The sequence below is a fragment of the Trachurus trachurus genome (assembly GCF_905171665.1).
Source record: "Trachurus trachurus genome assembly, chromosome: 21".
NCBI classification, from domain to species: domain Eukaryota; kingdom Metazoa; phylum Chordata; class Actinopteri; order Carangiformes; family Carangidae; genus Trachurus; species Trachurus trachurus.
In genome coordinates, this window is record NC_139899.1 from 20,531,185 (window position 1) to 20,550,266 (window position 19,082).

General features: G+C 40.2%; 1 protein-coding gene across 3 annotated transcripts in view; it reads left to right on the plus strand.

Annotated features, from left to right (window-relative positions):
* The window catches only part of nalcn (sodium leak channel, non-selective), a gene marked incomplete at both ends in the record, with an annotated part of 61,116 nt that overhangs the window by 10,882 nt on the left and 31,152 nt on the right, over positions 1-19,082 (plus strand). For 2 of the 3 annotated variants that reach the window (XM_083996476.1, XM_083996477.1), the window contains 3 exons: positions 3,393-3,479; positions 14,764-14,895; positions 17,145-17,312. In XM_083996476.1, coding sequence (XP_083852602.1) covers positions 3,393-3,479; positions 14,764-14,895; positions 17,145-17,312 — 387 coding nt within the window. The remainder of the gene's footprint in view (positions 1-3,392; positions 3,480-14,763; positions 14,896-17,144; positions 17,313-19,082) is intronic. The other variant, XM_083996478.1, reaches the window with a different exon arrangement.

Below are 19,082 nucleotides of genomic sequence, written 5' to 3' on the forward strand. Positions count from 1 at the left end.
GGGTTTTACTCTGTGGTTGGAGAAACAAAACCCTTGTGTGGGCAGAGCAGGAGAAAGACATTTTACAGACTTTGGAAGGAGACTCAGGAGTCAGGATCCAGCCAAGATTAGTGTCTGCTTTGGTGACTTCAGGATCACATTTCTGTCTTTCCAGGAGGGTATGTTGTGGTTCTGTTGGCTTCGTGAGCGCAATTCCACCAGTCAGTGATTTATGGTTGGGTTTTAAAAAGCTTGGGTAAGTGTCAGCACCTCCAGTCTGAGGCCATGGTATTCTGCTTGTAAATGGTAGATTCAGTGAGTTTTCATAAGTGAGGGCATGAAGAGACTGACAGGCAAATTAGTGCATCACTGGCACCTACACACTGTTGTGGTGAAGAGGGATATATTCAGACAGTGTATTATTGATCTACCAGTCAGTCTATGTTCCATCGACTCCTTAAGGTCTTGAGCTCTGGGGAGTGACTCAAAGTATATGATTGAAGAAATGAGTAGCTGAAATTATGGTTGTCAGTTTTTGGAGGTTAATTCTATAAATCCCTGTAGATTTTTCACCATATTTGGCTCTCTTGCAAATCTACTTTCTCTTAGGAGAGGTTTTTTTTTTGGTCTTGATTAATGCTCAGATTTCTCTTGATGGCACAGGCATTTGATTGCCTCTCCCACACTTACAGTAGATGACTCTGGATAGACAAAGGCAGCTGGGAAGTGGATTTGAAGAGAGTAAATCAAGAGAGAGAAGAAAGAAAGAGTATGTTGTGAAATGTATGATTGATGATGACACTGCAGCAAAAAACTGGGAAGAGGCAGATATTCTTCATTCAGAGGTGAATGTTAAGATTGAATACAACATGAGGTGTTGTGTGTATATATATCGGTACCCAATTAAAACATGTAACAATAAATATTGTACTATATATAGAATCTGTGTGCATGGATCTGCAATTGTGTTTCGTTGATTGAAAAGAAAAGCTATCATTGGCCTGTCACTGGAGCATAGTGCTTCTAATAGTTATATCTAGATTGCATTTGTGAAGAATCCAAACTCCCTTTTAAACAAATTACATTTTTCAATCATAATGGAGTTGGCCTGACAAGCGGTCAAGTGTTTTCACTCCTCCTTTTCACTCAGTACTTAAAATGATGCTTCCTGAAAATAGGTTTAGTTTTAGTTAATTTATTTTGCACATAGAAACTGTCAAAAAATCATGAAATGAATACCTGTGGTTATTTCAGCCATGATGTCAAAACAGACTGGTGCCTCTTCCATGTATATACCGCTATGACCTTGAAAACAATAAACCTTTCTTGCCATTCTCATCATTAATTGTAATGACATCGTCATGCCCCAATCTTTATCTTAGAGGGTAAAAACTAATTAGCCACGGTGTAACACTTAACTGTCAATCACTGAGGCTGAAACAATACGCTCCCTTCTTTTGCTCCCCAGAGAGAGAGAGAGGGGGGGGGGGGGGGGGGGGGGGGGGGGGTATAAGGTGGCCCTGGGAGACACAACCAATGCCACACTCCATGTATTGACTTTGCTATGCGGTGTCCAGATTATTGAGGTTTTTAATAGAGATTAGGCGGCAAATGACAATGGATTAATCCACTTTTGTTTCACAGAATCAGGTTCTTTCTTCCATATTTTGATGAGTGGAGCTTTAATTAAGGGCCGAACGTGAAGTTCAATTACCACTTTGGCCTGTCTGAAGTTGAATGATAGAAGGCCCATGTGTTTGTCATCCAGGTTGTAGATACTGTTCTCTTTGCAGTGTCACATTAAAAACAATGTGATAAAAGCTACATCCTACCACGGTCTTGCTAGGATGTGATAAAATGTGACAGCGATGTGACAGGTATAAAACAAGGCTGAAAGAAAGGGAGAGAAGGGTATGTAGTTAAGGAGAAGACAAACAACTGAGGCAGACTGTTTATAACCTTTCTATATGGAAGTGGCAAGCAACTGCTTTTTAAATTTGCTGTATCAGGCAACTGGAATTACACATTTTTCGTGGAAACTTCACATTTTATTTGGTCCTCAGGGACATTTAGGTAAAATCTAAACCTAGACTTGCAGTACAGTATATGACTGAAGCATTTCAGCTCATGACTTCAGTAGTTTTTACAAACACATGCACCCAACTAGAGGATAAAGTATCTACAGTACCTGTTTGTTTGTCTGTCTGTCTAGTGACATCTGTTGATATTGGACTTCCAATTGGAGTTCAATTATGTTCCTCTTTTTTGATCAGCTGTTTGTTTGACATCCAATTTACCCAATACAATCATTTCTGACTGAAAACATGAAAAACCTCATCTTTACTTTCTGTTTTGTGGCAAATTGGCTTTAAACCTCCAGTTACTGTATCACCTCTATGAAGTTACGGCTTGATAAAGTATGAAGTGAATGACATTGCACTTTGTCTTGATGGTCCCTGTGACCATGTTTTCACATTCATGTCTTGGGAGAATAATTGATATTCATGAGTGAGCCAGCTGCCTTGTGAATTTGAAAGTATCTGCTGTGATATTGATTTGTTTTTTATTTTTATTTCTAGTGTTAAGTCCTTAGGCCTACATACTGTATTTAGTAACTATCCTGCTGTCTTGTGTGGATATGAAACTGTGCGCATGATGCCTTCAGCTTTTTTTTGTGGCCACAGATGTTTTGTGAAGATGTAGCCAAAGGGTAGATATGTGTGTGTTTGAGTTTTGTTCAGTACTTTGAATGCTGTATAAGTTTTTATTTCTCTGCACTGGTGACACCCAGAGCTGATGGTATATTGTTTTCACATTGTCCATTCATCCACACACACATACTGTATATGTCCGGCCCATTGTCGTGGACATGTACTGTACTGTATCTCTGTAGTGCCTAAAAGGAACTTCTTCAAATCTGTCACAAACTTTCACTAGGACTTAATTATGTACTAAGTAGTTCTGTCATATCGCCATCATTCCTTAAGGGAATTACTTTAAGATTGGTGCAAATGTTCAATTGGAGTCATGGACAAGCTAATTAGAGTTTGGTAATGAAAAGTCAAAGGTCAAAGTCAAAGGGAAATGATATTGGCCTTGTGAATGCAACACCTTAAGGGAATCCCTTCAAATTTTGCACAGATGCCCACTTGGACTCGAGGACTAACAGATTCGATTTTGGTGGTCAACGGTTCAAATTCAAGGTCAATGTGACCTCATGAAACATGTCACTTCACACATTAATTAAAGTCATTAAAATTTTAGACAAAGGGCCAATATTTAATGTGATTCTAGATAAACAGGGATTTAACCTCAAACTAGACTGAGTGATGGGGGCATTAAAATCACAAGGCGGTAATTCTGGTTTTTGTGTGTGTGTTTTTTGGCCCTCATGTGCTGTCCTTGTGCCACAGATGTTCCATGAAGACGCTGCTGGGGGATGGCAGCTTGTAGCTGTGGACGTCAACAAACCACATGGCCGAGCGCCTGCCTGCCTCCAGGTAAACCACATAATTAATATGCTGCTGATGCTGTTGGTCGGTGTGAAGTCTCTCTCTCTCTCTCTTACACTTACACACATGATTTTTCATATAAAAAATATGGGTCTGTACAAAATAAACATACATTTAAAAATAATAGTATATAAACCCAAAATAAAATAACATTGTTATTGTTAACATATACTGTATGGAAGCAACATGTTATACCAGAGGTTTGATATTTTAATACACATTTCACTATGGGTATACGTATATTATAAATGTCATATATCTAGAGGTTATAAATAATATAGACCTTTATTGTTAATTTATATGGCACCATCTATCTTGATGTGTATGTGTTACATTTGAGTGTGTGTGTGCGTGCGCGAATCTTGCTCCATTCTTATTTAAATGTCTCTCTTGATGTTGAAGCGCTTTGAACTAATAGAGAATCGGTAAACCTCATCCATTTAACAAATGCCACATATGCATGCAGGTTCACCTCATTGTTTTCACATTTGTCTGGTCTTCAATGGCTGTGTCAAATGACTAAGTGATGGGATTTTAAATGAGGGAAGGCTCATGTTTGATGTGTAGAGGTGCACTAATGATGTCGCTCCAGTGATAGATGAGTTTTAAATGACATCTACATGATGGACGCCACTGTTGCCTCTTGGTCGGTGTGATCCAAATGGTTGGGCTTTAAAGATAAGTTGAAAGCAGCGGGCGACTCGTACAGCTGGCCCACTGTTGATAGCGTTGTGGTGTAAAAGCCTGGGCCCTTGCTGTGAGAGACTGCCAATCGAGTCCACAGCTATGAGAGGACAGCTAGCTGTCAACTCATGGAGGAAATACCGTTCCCGCGCTATGCTTGGAGGAGGCACACACACACACAAACAAATAGAACAAAGAAGGGGGCACAAATAAAAACAGAGAAATGGGGTGGAGAGAAAGGGCTAGAGGAGAGAGAAAAGAGAGAATGTGAAATATGCAGTATTCCCATTAAAGCAACTTGTCCCCTAGAGCCTCATCATCAGTTGGAAGAAAAATTTAGATAGAGGGATAACCAGAGGGATAAACATGGCCGACTTCCCTCTGAGCCCTGTGCTCCATTACACAGAACATCCAAAGACTGCTTCATCTGCCTCATTTGCTTCATACCAAAATAGCTATGATCCCAACAAGAAGACTCCGTCTGACTTCATGAATGAAGAGTCAAAAGGTTGACTGAGCCTGGGACTAGGCCAAGTTGACATCACCAACACAGATGATATGAGAAATCCAGAATGTTCCACTTGCAGAAATGTTGAACCTGGCTTAACTTCTGTTGCAATAAGACATCATCTACTGTAGCTATGCGATGCATTACCTAATACATTCAAGCACATTTGTGGTTGATTACTACAGTATTTAAAAGAAATGACATAATCCTGCAGTACAGTACACCTTGCAATAAGTGAAGTTTGAGGAAGGATTGCCATCGTGACAACTTTCTAGAATGAAAAAACAGTTTTTACGGCAGCGTTTTGGCACCTGATTTCTCTCTGGTACCTTTGCTTTGATTCCCACACCAGTGCAGACCTTTGTGTCTTTTTTTTCTGTTTTATTAACACTGCAATGTTTGAAGTCTGAACGCCTTAAGGATGCAGACTGTGGGGCCGACCTTCTGTGAGACGGACCGAGTTACACAGTGTTTTAGTGGGTTGGATTGCAGGACAACTCACACCTCCATCACATGGATCGTTTGAGCTCTGGGCAATGGCCCAGAAAGTTTGATAGATGTCCCCTGTCACAGGGAGCCTAACACGTGAAAAGCACTGTAGAAGGAGCGAAATATAGAAAGGAACAATCATCTTATTGTTCATTCTTCATAAATAACCCAGGGGAGTATATTTCACACCAAGACCAGTGTTACAGAAGGCATTTATTGCAATGCTGTGCCAGTGACTTAAGGTAGAGTGGTACAGTGTTGTGTTGACTCCACTTGTCTTTTGAATAAAATGAAGTATCATTCAAATGTTCCAATGTATGACTATGGTATGGGGTAAGGTAAAGATTGTTCCTTGGTTTAAAAATTGACAGGTTCAGTTTTGACAAATCATTTGATTTTAGTTGGGAGATTAGTGCTGTAATTACACTGACTGAGATAGCAAGATGGGTTAGGGTGTCTCTTTTGCTATTGGATGTTATTGGAAGAAAATACGTATCATTTCACCTAAATATTTCCTGACTTAACAGACAGTCTGTATTTGTCATAGTACCTTTACCACAGCCCAGTTAGTGATGAAATCTACTGTAGAAAGATGATGCATTTCCATTTTTTTTCCTTTGCCGATAAATGTATTTTGTAGAAGATACCTTTACTGTTCATCATCTGTCATGGATGTTGTTCATTAGCCATTGCAAAGGTAACATTTATACAGATTGTATTGATTATATAACTGTGATGATGGCTGGATAATACAAGGCATGTAACTTCCAGTTTTTAGCTCTTTTGAAACCCAACTCATTCTGTGTGTGAGAAGTTGATTTGTTTTTCTTATTTGACCTCCTGAGATTTATTGGGTTGTTAAAAATTGCTTTCTTCTCAGGAGGGTTTGTGTTGTCAGCTTTCATGTCTGTCAGTTACAATGGCTTCTAAAGAACATAAATTTCAATCATTGAAAAACTCACTGAAGTACAGTACATGGATTGTTAATATTTGTGGTTATGTTTGCGGTCTCATTTCACTGCATAAGCTACAAATAGGAGCATTGTGTGTAGATAGTGTAGAACACATGGTGAAAACTGGCAGCGTTTGGAAAGACAAACATTAAAACTGAAAATTATAAGAAAATCGGTCTTTGTCAATGAAAACTTTTTACAGCCACCCTCTAGGCTTTGGTTGTTATTTAAATGTCTGCCTACTTGAGCATTTAAAGTGTCAAGCGCGAGGCAAATAATAATCAAGTAGCGTAAAAGTTGAATAGTAATGAGAGTGACTATGACATGCATCAGCCAGTGCTTGATTGAAAAGGTGCCCATTGTGTTTGGTTGTCAATCACACACAGAGCATTTTTGTGGCATGTCAAGCCATCAAAGCACTCTGAAAATGTTTTGATTTTATGCTGGTGTCAGAAACTGGGAAATTTAACCCAGCTGTTCAAACCAAACCATGGCGGCCAGATCACAGAGAAGAGCTATAAATGAGACAAAGTTTAGTTGGAAAAGGTTCATCTTGTCTCAGTTGTACAGTTACCTCAGCCAAGGAGGTCTGTTGGTTTGTTTGTTTGTCAGATGGATTAGGCAGAAAGTACTCAACGGATTTGCACTGAACTCAGTAGACAGATGGGGAGTGGGCCAGAGAAGAACCTATAAAGCACATAGCATGCTCAGTAATGAAGAATCTGTTTTTTCTTTCTCTAAACTTTAGTTTATGTCACTAGCGGAGGTCTGCACCCACTGGGTCTCTTCAGTCTTTTTTTTTTTTTAACCAATATTGACTCTAAGCATGTTGCAGTAGTTTAAACTGTATTCCCTTGCATCAAATCGAGACAAGTACAGCTCACAATGTGGTTTGGTAGCTATTGAACAGAGTCTCTCCATCTAATTCAAAAACATAATCATGCACATTGTAGGTGGTTCAATTTCATCATTTGCATTTTTGTAATGATTGGTATAGTCTACATTATATATTATGTATAATGTGTAAAGTTTAGATAATAAATAAATCAAAACAAATTAAAGTAATTGAAATTAGATTTTACGTGTATATTCATCTACATATGTTAAGATAAATAAAGATAAAAGCATCATTTTGCTTAATCTAGAAACACTTGAGGTACCATAAATTACAGTATAAATGGCTTGAAAGCTAACCAGATACACTGACTGGAGGGTCATAGGAACATGGCATACTGTAGATAGGTGAGCACTGGTAGAAAATGTTGTGGGGAATGGAGCACATTTATCTGACTGTATGTGTTTAGAATGCCTTATGTTGCTGTTGTTGTTTTTTTTCCAGCTATTTTTCTTCCCTGATGTTGCCACAGGTGGTGCGATATAGGGTGTGTCATATCATGGTGGCATCGCTTTTGATTAATGATGGATCTCCTCGGCTCTCTTTCTCTAAAGCCTCACCAAACACCTTATTTCATTGCTTTTTCACCCATATCAGAAGGGAGCAGAGCCAGCTGAGTAGACAGGTAGAGTGAAGACAGGCAGTGGAGATCCAGCCTGCAGGGCCATCTGCGAGTGCCGGGGAAGTGAAGTGTGAGTTTCTGTTCTGCTCTGTCTGGCTCCAGAGTAATTGGCCGTCAAATGATTAAAATGTTTCAGGGTTGGCAGGTGGGCGCTATCTCCATACAGGCGGCCTGTGTGTGTCCTCCTGTTTGTCTACTGGTAGCTCACCCAAACCTGTCGGCCTGTCCTTTAAACCACCTGCATGTGTCTGGTCCGGCCTTTGTGTCTCTCGCTATCAGCCTGTCGATCTGCCTGTTGACGCCTGTCCATTTGTGCATGTGCGTGTGTGTCGGTGTGGGTCTGTCTGGGTCCAACGGGCTGCAGCAGTTGGAGATAACACATAATTGATTAACCACCTGCTCTTTTTGGAGCCAGACAGGAAAGCTTCCTCTCCAGAAGGGCCGCAAACCAAAATAGCCATCAAAGCAGGGAGCACCTCCGTTTTCCTTTCCCACTCTGACAGTTGTTTTTTCAATCTTTTTATTAACCTTACCGTGAAAATCCCTCATATAGTATTAATTTTGATTTTCTGCCACCCTAAGCCATCATTGTTGCAGTGTTTTCCTTGAAATTACTTGTTAGTAATTGTGGCCAGTACAGTGACAGCTTTATTTTATTATTTTTTTGCAGGAGGTTCTCTTTTCTTTTACTATTTGTTGGCATCAATAAGTCTTCACTTAACAACAGTGACTAACTGTTCCTATGATGGCTTAAATCATGACCCTCTCTCCTGGCAAAAGACCACAATCAACAGCAAAGTAAACATACCAGTAGCCCTTTAATGTAGCCTTGCCTACATATGTATTAGAAAAACAGGTTATATAGGGGTTAAGGATATCACCATGTGCCCGTTAAATATATAAATCCAACACATAAACTCCAGTTTACCCCCAATTTATAATCTTTACTCATCTGTTTCTGCGCAGATTAAACAAATGATAATTACTAAATATATTGGATGGAGCCAGCACAGATGTATTTATGTGCACTTCAGCAGGATATTTATAATATAGAGTTGAGGTCTTTGAATCTGAATGCATGGATGTGCCATATGTGTTTGTAATTGTGAGCTGCATACAGTATGCCAGCTGGAATTTCACAGATTAACTGATAGTACATTCATTTATGTCAAAATGCTGTTACTGTCTCGTTTATCCACTGGATTTGTATTCCACTGATTGCTCTGTATCTGTTCACAGTATAGACTGATTTGTGGGTGATTTTGTGGGTTTCTCAGTTTTGCTCTCAGGGTAGCAGTATAGACCAGTTGAGGTTAATGAAGCATCCTGTTTCTTTCCCCGCAGACCTGGTCTACTAATTAGCCCCTTGTGCTCCGCAATGTCATAATTACACTGCAGACTGGAGCTTTGGCGGTTATAAGCAAAAATAGAGGGTGGCACTTTATCCAGGTGCACCCCACTGGAAAAACAAACAAACAAAAAAACTGAAAGGTATTTAAAATGCTAGGTTAAAATCAAGTACCTGGGGAATTTCAGCTCAAGAATAATCAAAACAGCTTTAAAGTGACCTCTAAGAAAGGGTAGGAGGGCCATAACAAATGGTACCTTCTAGGAACCCAAGAGGATCATGTGATTAATTTAGCATTACCTCTCTGGCAATGAGCAGTTAATGCTGCTTACTCGCCCTGTCTCAGCCCTCTGTCCACAGAGCTAAACAGAGTGATGGATAACCTAGTAGCTCACTGGGGGGTACTGAGGTCCAATGAATGGAACACCTTTCTGACCTCTCCCTCTGAAGCCAGAGGTTATTGATTCTCTGGAATCCTCCTTTTGCACCCCTTGGCACCGATCTTTGCCCTCTGGACCTTTACGGTGACACCACTCGTATCACTTCAAGGGTTCACGCACATACACACTGTGGGTCAAGGTTGAGGTCAGTCGGTCTCTGAGGAAGGAGAAGGAAGTCACAGAGAAAAGGGAAATTGGCTGATGAGAAAAAAAGAAGCATTGTGAGGAAAGAAGAAAGAAAAGAAGAAGAGGTGGCAGTAGGACGTTACAGGATAGATATTCGTGTATAATGCGAAGAACAAATCACCTGAAAGAGACAACTCCTTTGAGGTCAAAATTCTTTGACACAAGAATCAACTGTTTATTCAGTCTAGACAGCAATCAGCCAGATGCACTTTCAGTGATATATTCTGAAATAAAAAAAAAAGCAAAAGTCTAGTAGGAGGAATCCAGACAGGAAATTCACACAGGGGTGGCAAAGCACAGCAGATATTATTAAGAGTAGGAGCGTGCAGACGGGCAGACCATCATGTTTTATTAAGACCTGTTTTCCAGCCAGAGACATGAGTCAGCCTGTTCTAGTCAGAACTGTAATAAGTGAAGGGCTCCCATTTTGTTAGATCCCCAACCCAGCAAGATTTTACACACCCACTCCTTTAGCCAAAAGCTTTAGATCAAAATAACTCTTATGCTGATACCAAACTTAGCCACGATTTAACTGCTCACCAGTTCGACAGTAGATTTCAGAGTAGTATACTGTGCAGCAGAGGAAAAAAAAGGAAAAGAGTCTCGATCATTTGTTTATCTGTTGTCAACAAATTGCAGTGTAGAGACTGAAGGGATAAGTCAAGTGAAGCAGTGTGTAATCCCACTCCGTTTCTTCTTAATCTCGGTAAACAGGAGATGAAAAACTAGCAGGAGCTCATGCCAGAACATGGCCCCGTCTGTTGGTGACAATTCCTGTGTGAACACTCTTATATCCTGCCAGCTATGTGCACATGTGCTACACTCGTCCCTTGTACCAGTGTAAAAAGAGCATTTGTCCTCCTTGGCAGTCTGAGTGAACAGACGGAGCACGGGGAAGCAGTCATTTGTCTGTCAGTCTTCCTCTCTGTCTTGGTTGTGTTACAGTTGCAGACACTGGAAATTCTCCAGGTATCATACATATGTACATATAAGAGAGAGACAGTGGCTCATCTTTTATATATGTGACCGGTGTGGTTGTTATAGGCATGCCCCAGGTGAGTTTCAAACTCTGGTCTACCGCACTGCGGGCAACGATGCAAACCGTTTCACCAAGAGGTCAGTGACCACTTGGCAAGTGGGTTTGCAAGTCTTTTATGGGTGAGTGAGTTTAACTTCAGTACCGCAAACCGCAACACGTCGTCACTTCTCCTCACTGGTACCTTGTGACTGTCAGTGGCTATACCCTGAGTATAGATTTGATGGTAAAGAAGACAGTTTCCTAGACAAGAAGCCTGAAGGCTTGATTAAAAAACAGAAATGGGTGATGTATAATGTTTTATTTCTTCTCATATTTCTTGTTGTTTTACATTTTTTTTTATTCACAGTTTCCCAAAATACCAATTTCCATTCCACTGAAATGATGCCTTTTTTATCTATAACACTATTTGCATATATAATCACTATTATACACACTCTGTTGCAGTCAAGAAAATAATAGATGGGTACATGCAGTATTTTGCAAAATGTAGCCTACCGTGTCATGTATTACAAACTAATCTCCGCTTCCCTATACAATGATACCCAGTGCTCCCTGGCTAAATGCCAGTGCTACATCTTAATGTGTGGCTTCTGCTTGCACATGTTGACTTCAACCTGTGTGTGTGTGTGTGTGTATGCCTGTGCATAGTGAGCACCTGGTGTTTCAAAGAACCAGCCAGAGGCAACACAAATAAATAGCGTCCATCAAACAAGTGGCGAAGGGTTTCAGAGCAACACAAGCAAAGGAACATCAAACAGCAGGGGAGAGGCATCTTGTACCACTATTGATGCTGTTAAATTGATTCTGACATCTCCAGGCCCTATATGGTGTACCAGTGCCATCAGCTGCATTGGGAAAACTAGGCCATTTTGCCATTGGAACAACATGCACCTTGTTATCTGGTGAGGGCCACCACATCTTAAGTCATTTAGGGGAAAAAGGGAAAATGTGAGGTAAAGATTATAGGGTTATTTTGTAACCGAGTTGGATGGATGGATTGTATCTCGAAATGACAGGAGGTTACAAATGCGCGCTGCTCTCCAGTTAACTCACCAGCTTTTCTTAGCAGTGTGATTCCTAACAGCTGACAGAGAATATGGGCAAAGTCAGGACCTTGAGAAATTCAACCGTGTCATACGCACAAGCATGTACTTTCTGTTTTCTGTCAGTCTGCCTCTGTCTCTCTCACTCCCTCCCTCACACACATGCACATACGCACACTATCACACACACAAACACACCACTCTGTTCAGCCAAAACACCCATGGGGGAGAGCGTCTGGTTGCTGGAAATGTCAAACTGCTTTGTCACGTCCAATCTCAGTCAGGGAGCCTAACCGCTGTGTGCGGAGAGTGGGCATGTGTGCATGTTCTGCAAAAACACCCAACCTCAAGGCTATGAGTACTGTTGGTCTGGGGCTTTTAGGAATGGAGTGAATTCACATTTGTGACATAGATTGTGTTTGATAAAAAAGTGACAATTAGACAATAAGATAAGACAAAAAAAAGGGCAGAAGATGTAATCATAAACACTCAAATAGTTACAAAAGCAAGAAAGTAGCTTTTCTTTTTTTTCTTTTTTAATAAAGTAAATGAAAAGATGCACCTGTCTATATGTATTGTTGACCTATGGATTTTTTTGGGAGGAGTCTGTTGGGTGTGGTCGAGGATCCAACAGAACTCACTTTCAGGGCAATGAACATAGACTTGAAACATCGAAGGTTTCAAGGTTGAATTTATATTCATATGTCATAGGCCAATATTGAATCGTTTTCAGTGTAGTTTTCATTGAAAGAGTAAGAAGACTATGAAACGTTATGTAGACAATGAGGAAAACTGAATTTATCAGAAAACGTATCAGTACAGACATGCACTCCATAATGTATATGTTTTATATCGTTGAGCATTCAAAGAACATTTTGATGAATAACATTTTGAATATTGTATGTCCAGATCGTATTTCCATATACACAAAATAATAATTGCAATTACATCACTGTCATATAAATATGTCTGTGTGTGCTCTCAGTCATCCAGTCATGGTCATCATTAAGTGCTACAGTTGAAGGCAGCTTTTCGGTTCTTGAAGACGTTTCACCTCTAATCTGAAAGTTTCTTCAGTTCTGTTAGTGTTATAAGAGGTGAAATGTCTTCAAGTCCAGTTTCCGTCATCTCCAGCACTTAATGATTGTCGTCTAAAGCTACAAGTGAAAACTCCAAAACCAGGTCTTGACCTTCTCTCAAGGTCCAAAACCAACAAAACCTCCAAACTTACAGACATAATAGGTACAGTAATGTGTAATCATCTTCTAAAAGAGCCAAAAAATGTTTCCTTATCTTCTTTGTCTGTGAGTGCCTTCCAAAAACACAATAATTTCAAATAACTGCTATGATTCATTAGTGTTTTCTAATCTGTCTCTCCTCTGTAATGTTCAGTCAGGCAACTACAACTGTCTGGTTAAGGTTAAAGAAAGATTGTGGTTGCTATGTTAAGAGAAAACCAACACTGACAGCAAGGAAATTGTCTGTCGGACTCGGCAGTGGTTTCCCCTGTCAAAGTCACAAGCTTTGTTGGCTAAAGCATCCACCCTGACCTCTACTACAATATGATGCTACTTCTTCCGTAGCTCCTGATAGACAAAACTACAAAAGTACTTGTTTCTTTGTATGATTTTCATCTCTTTGTTTCTTTCAAACCAGTTCCTGAAACCAACAATACATCATGCATTTTATCCATAACTTCAACCAGATCATTTTATCGACTAATTCCATCACTTTACAAAACACCAAAAACAACAGCAGATAAGACTTTGAAGACTTTGTACAGTATGTGTATTTGTGCGTGGGAGGGTGGATGGCAGTGGTCCTGTTTTCCTGGGGCGAAGTTGATCTTTCCAGCAATGCTGCAAAAAAAACAACAAACTCTTCTCTTCATCTGGCTTAAAGTCCTTCCTCTTATTTTTCACGTTTTTTTTTTCAATCCTTCCTATTGCCAATCTCACATGCAAGTCTTTTTTTAGGGTGAGTGATTCTGCCCACTCACAAGCTGTTCCTTCTGCCACATATATGCAGTTCAAGGCTGTGATCACATCTGTCATATTGTCTCCAAAGGAATGCACAGTTATGTCTGTTTGTCTAAATGAGAAGTGCTATAACTTTTTTTTTTTGATGCACTTCACATTCTTTAATATCATAATTGTTTCCATCGTGTGACGTCGTTGTAGGCTTTCAATACCACTGTGATTCTCACAGGAAATAACATACATTTACCCACCCCCACCGTGCAGCGTTACCCGAACCCCCCCTCTACTTTTCCCTTCTTGTTTCCAACTGCCTGAATACACGCTGATTCTGCTGTCTGGGTGGATGTTTCTCCCAGCAGCCAATGAAAGGATCCTGATTGCTTTGAGTTTCCTGCTGTGTAGCTGCTGGCCCTCTTTGCCTATTTCCACCTCTTAATATACAATACAGTGTATGGTTAGCGCCGCCAGTAAGAGAGAACCCACACCTGTGGTACCACATGTACGTTCCTTCTGTCTTTTGAACATTTGACAGTCCATCATCTGTCCTCCAGCCTGTCTTCTCTGGATCCTGTAAATGTGGATTCATACTGTATTTGTGAATGTTTGCAGTGTCACAGCAGGGGATCAACTTTTTTTGGGGAGTTTGGATACCTTGAGCCATTTTGTAAATCATATTGCAGCACAAAATTAAAGCCAGTGAGAAACACAAAGGTGCACTTAAGGTTTGCAGAGACTCGCTCAACCATTAATTCAGTCATTAGCATCATCCTGTTGTTGGCGTGCACTGAACTTCCTGTTCTGTGCAGATGGGGAAAAGAAATTTACATGGAGGCAAAAGCAGATCTCATCAGCATGCTGAGTAATTCTCACTCAGTGGTGAGGATATACACTACAGTACCTGCCTTGTGTGTCTTATTCTGTCTGTCAGAGTCGTAACCTCCAATCAGACTTGAGATGATTTCTCTCAGACAGTGCTGTAATTTATCATCATGGTATTGCTGGCTCATATCCAAACCCAAATTTCCTCCTTTGCCCGTTGTGTGCAATTTACATTGATTGCAACTGAACACCACTCTGTTTCCACAGCAACTGATGCGGTCCTCTGTGTTCCACATGTTCATACTGAGTATGGTGGCTGTGGACGTCATTGTTGCTGCTAGCAACTATTATAAAGGCGAGAACCATCGCAGGCACTATGACGAGTTTTACCTGGCAGAGGTGAGAGGTTTTTATTTATTTTTTATTTTTTTTATCTTTCCCTGCTTCTTCTTACAATTTTAAATGTCCTGCCTAAAATTACCCACAGTTACACAGCACAAGATCATATTAAAAGAATAAATGTGATCCTTATTTATGCTAATGTTATAGTGTATTGTTAATCTGAAACTGCATACTATGAATGATATGGGGATTTAAGGATATAGGTAACAGTTTATAATCCACTCACCTGTATATGTATATTTGTTGACTGATCTACCTTAGGATAATTTATTTACTCCATCCATCCATCCATCCATCCATCCATCCATCCATCCATCCATCCATCCATCCATCCATCCATCCATCCATCCATCCATCCATCCATCCATCCATCCATCCATCCATCCATCCATCCATCCATCCATCCATCCATCCATCCATCCATCCATTTCCTTTTTATTTAATTGTTTTAACATGAACACACAAACACATGTGACACAGTGTGTGAGTGTGTGTCATGTTGGTGTGTTTCATGCCATCAGCATGCAGGTAGTAAAGCGAGGAGTGCGCTCCCACCTTCCCCGCCCCCTTCGTACCTTTCTCTCTCTCACACACAGCTGAAAAGAGGAGATAAGAAAAGGGAAAAACCACATACAATATTACCTTTCCCCACTGCCTCCACCCATATCATACACTCATCGATCTGCAGATTTGTTCCAGTCTGTGTGAAGGCTGTGAGGAGAATATAGGAAATGGAGGCACTGGGTTTAGAGTTAAATGGAGAAGTGTACGCTTTATTGGTGAGGTGCCAATATTATTCTCTCCTCCTTGCTGTATTTCCACTGCTGGAAGGACAGTGGTGGAGGAAGTGCTCAGCCTCTAGTGATTTAATATTGTACTTACAAGAAGTTAGGAGACTACTATACTAAGAGACAGATTTAAAATCGACAAAGTCAAAATTGATGCTCAGATACCCTGATGCTCAGTCCCTGCTATGGGGTCGAGCGTGACGGACACAACATCCTGTACATTCACCGAGCGCTTTATTAGGAACACCATATTACTGGCAATATAACGGCCTCAGTTCACAAAATATGCACAAAATGAAACTTTTCTTTGGGATTCAGCTCCATGCGGATATGACTGCTTCCCATCATTTATGTAAAATTATTAGCTGCGCTTTCATGCCGCCAGTTTCCTGTTCGACCACATCCCTAAGGTGCTCTGCTGGATTTAGATCTGTGGTATTAAAAGCACGATTTGGCCCAAAGTGCCAAGAGAAACATTCCCCACACCACTGCAGCAGCACCACCACCACCACCAGCCTGGACTGTTGATCCATGGCAGGACAGGTCCATGGATTCATGCTGCTGCTCCAAAATCTGACCCTCGGCAGAAATTCAGATTCACAGAACATACCTTTTTTTTCCTTTTTTTCTTTCCAGTTTTTGGAGAACCTGTGCCCACTGCAGCTGTGGTTTCTGTGAGACCCAACATGATCCACTGCTGTTGTAGCACTTAATCAACATTTTTAATGTGCTCTATAAATAGAAATGGACTGATTTGGATTGGATTGGATTGAACCAACCAACATTTGATAATATGTGCATACTGACATGTTCATCAACAGTTGTAAAGAGTGGTTATCTGAGTAAGAGCAACCTTTCTGTCAGGGCTGCTCTCCTCTGACCTCATCAACAAGGCGCTTGCGTCACCACTGTTCACTGGATGATTTTGGTTTTCGCACCATTCCGAGTAAAAACTCTGGAGACTGTTGTGTGTGAAAATCCCAGGAGATCTGCAGTTTCTGAAGAACTCAAACCAGCCTGTCTGGCACCAACAAACATGTCAGACTCAAAGTCACTGAGATCACATTCTTTGTCCCCATTGTGACGATACATACGTTCGTACGTTGCACTGCTGCAACATGATTGGATGTCTGGATGATTGCATCAATAGGCAGGTATACAGGTGTTCCTAATAAAGTGATCAGTGAAGTTCAAACAGGTAGCATCCTGCCCTCAGTGGCAAATGCTTGCTGAGAGGTCTAATACTGCTACATTTACAACAGTACAATTGTTTTATTAACATGCTGAGTGGCTCCTTTCAGACTCTTAGAATATATTATTAAATATCTGTTTAGATTATTGATGGTTTGTTGTTATGGTGTAGCACAGTCTTGCAGTTTAATACAGCATTGTTCATTGTTGTATGACATAAAGTAAATGCCAACACTGATTTCCATCTTCTTCTTCCCATCACACCAGGTTGCGTTTACTGTCTTATTCGACCTGGAGGCTCTTCTGAAAATCTGGTGTCTCGGCTTCACTGGCTACATCAGCTCCTCCCTGCACAAGTTTGAATCTCTGCTGGTGGTGGGCACCACACTGCACATCTACCCTGACCTCTACCACTCCCAGTTTACCTACTTTCAGGTAAGGATATACAAATACTTATTTTTATGCCATTACAAAAATGCATGATTGCATAGACAAAAATTTGGTTTCTTTGTATTGTAAATATCAAACTGAATCATCCACACTTGAAGTTGTAATCACTGTGTCACATTTCTTAACTGTGATCATGCATTAATGAGCACAAATCAATCATATCACTGAGCTTCAGTGTGCAGTTCTCAGTCCCTCTGTTTGAGTCAGGGAGCTGGGAAAGTTCAGATTATTCTGAATTCCTCTGGCCTCACTACACATGTATCCGGCAGTGGTGGTCTACAGTGTTTTGTAGTGTAATATTCAGTTGAGAGAGTATGTGATCCAACATCCCCCAGAGTGTGGACTTTATTTTTTCACTTGCTACTGGTTTATAGCCACTTTTTCTATTCATGAAAAAAAAACAGCTGTGTACAGTATGTTGTGGCAATGACCCACGTGGCAGTGGTGGCGTGTAGGTGTAATGCTGTCATTCAGGATTTAGGTATTGTGCTATGTTCAACGTTTAACCCTGTGACCTTCCTGTAGGTGGTATAGTGTAGCTGAAAGGCTCGGTGGACTGTTGATAGGAAAGGGCTTCTTGATGTGTCTGTAATGAGGCTTGACCAGGCAAGCTGCCCTGCTCCTGTCTGACTCTCTCAACAGCTGTCAGCCACACATGTGCAAGACTTACATTCAACCAAACACATATAAACACACATACTGTAGAAGCAGTCCACTGAATTCCTCTTCTTTGATGATTTACATTTCTTAATGCTTCTGGATTAAAGCAATCATAAAAAACTTACTTCAGCCTATATCTCTACTATACTGTATGCCTTTCTATTTTCTAACACCTTCACTTTGCATTTTATTGCAGTTTTCAGAAGTAATGTGCTCGTGATGCCCTCATATCTATTATTAGTTTGCTGAGCCCTGAGAATTGTGTTGTATTTATGGGATTTTACATCATCAATGTTTAGTATGGTTAAAATTATTTGAATATTTAATAAAAAAAAATAATTCTAATGAAATGCCTTCAGGGCTGTGCTGTAAGTTATATCTATTGGCTAAATATTTGTTACACTCCTTGCATCAAAAATGATGGTATAATAGGTATAGAGAAACATTATTATGGAAGAAAAGAAAAACCTGAAAGACAAAAACCACAACTATCTTTGTTTTATCTAAACTTGTTAGATAAACAGATCAGACCTATCTTGCTTACTACCTGAAATATTGAATCAGGGAATGGCGATTTCAGTTCAGTTCTGTGAACCGATGTGATGCATATTTTAAAATAAAAAATCTAGCAGTAGCCTACACAAAATTTTACACTTTGCACTGGTATTCACTGTCTACGAATGGAAAAGAAGAGCTAATTTCTGGTAAATAATGTAGTGTTAACCATTAACAAAATTTGGCAACACATTACACTGGAAGTCCCATGAGTAAACAGGCAACATGTACTCTATACAAAGCTTTGATTTCAAGGGATGACACTGATTTGACAGTTAAATCAGAAAATAAAAGAGAATTTATGGCATGCATTCATTTAAACTCATGTTTTACAAAGGATTTGATCTGAGCCATCCCATACAATAATGACAGCAAACATATTACACCCACACAGGGGTAGGCAGCAGGCAATGGAACATCTAAATTTAAAATATATATATTTTCTTGTTTCAACAAATACCCGGCTGGAAACAATGTTGGATGTACAGATAATAAGGTCTTCAGTAGTTTTTTTGTATTTGTAGCAGGGTCATATTCAAG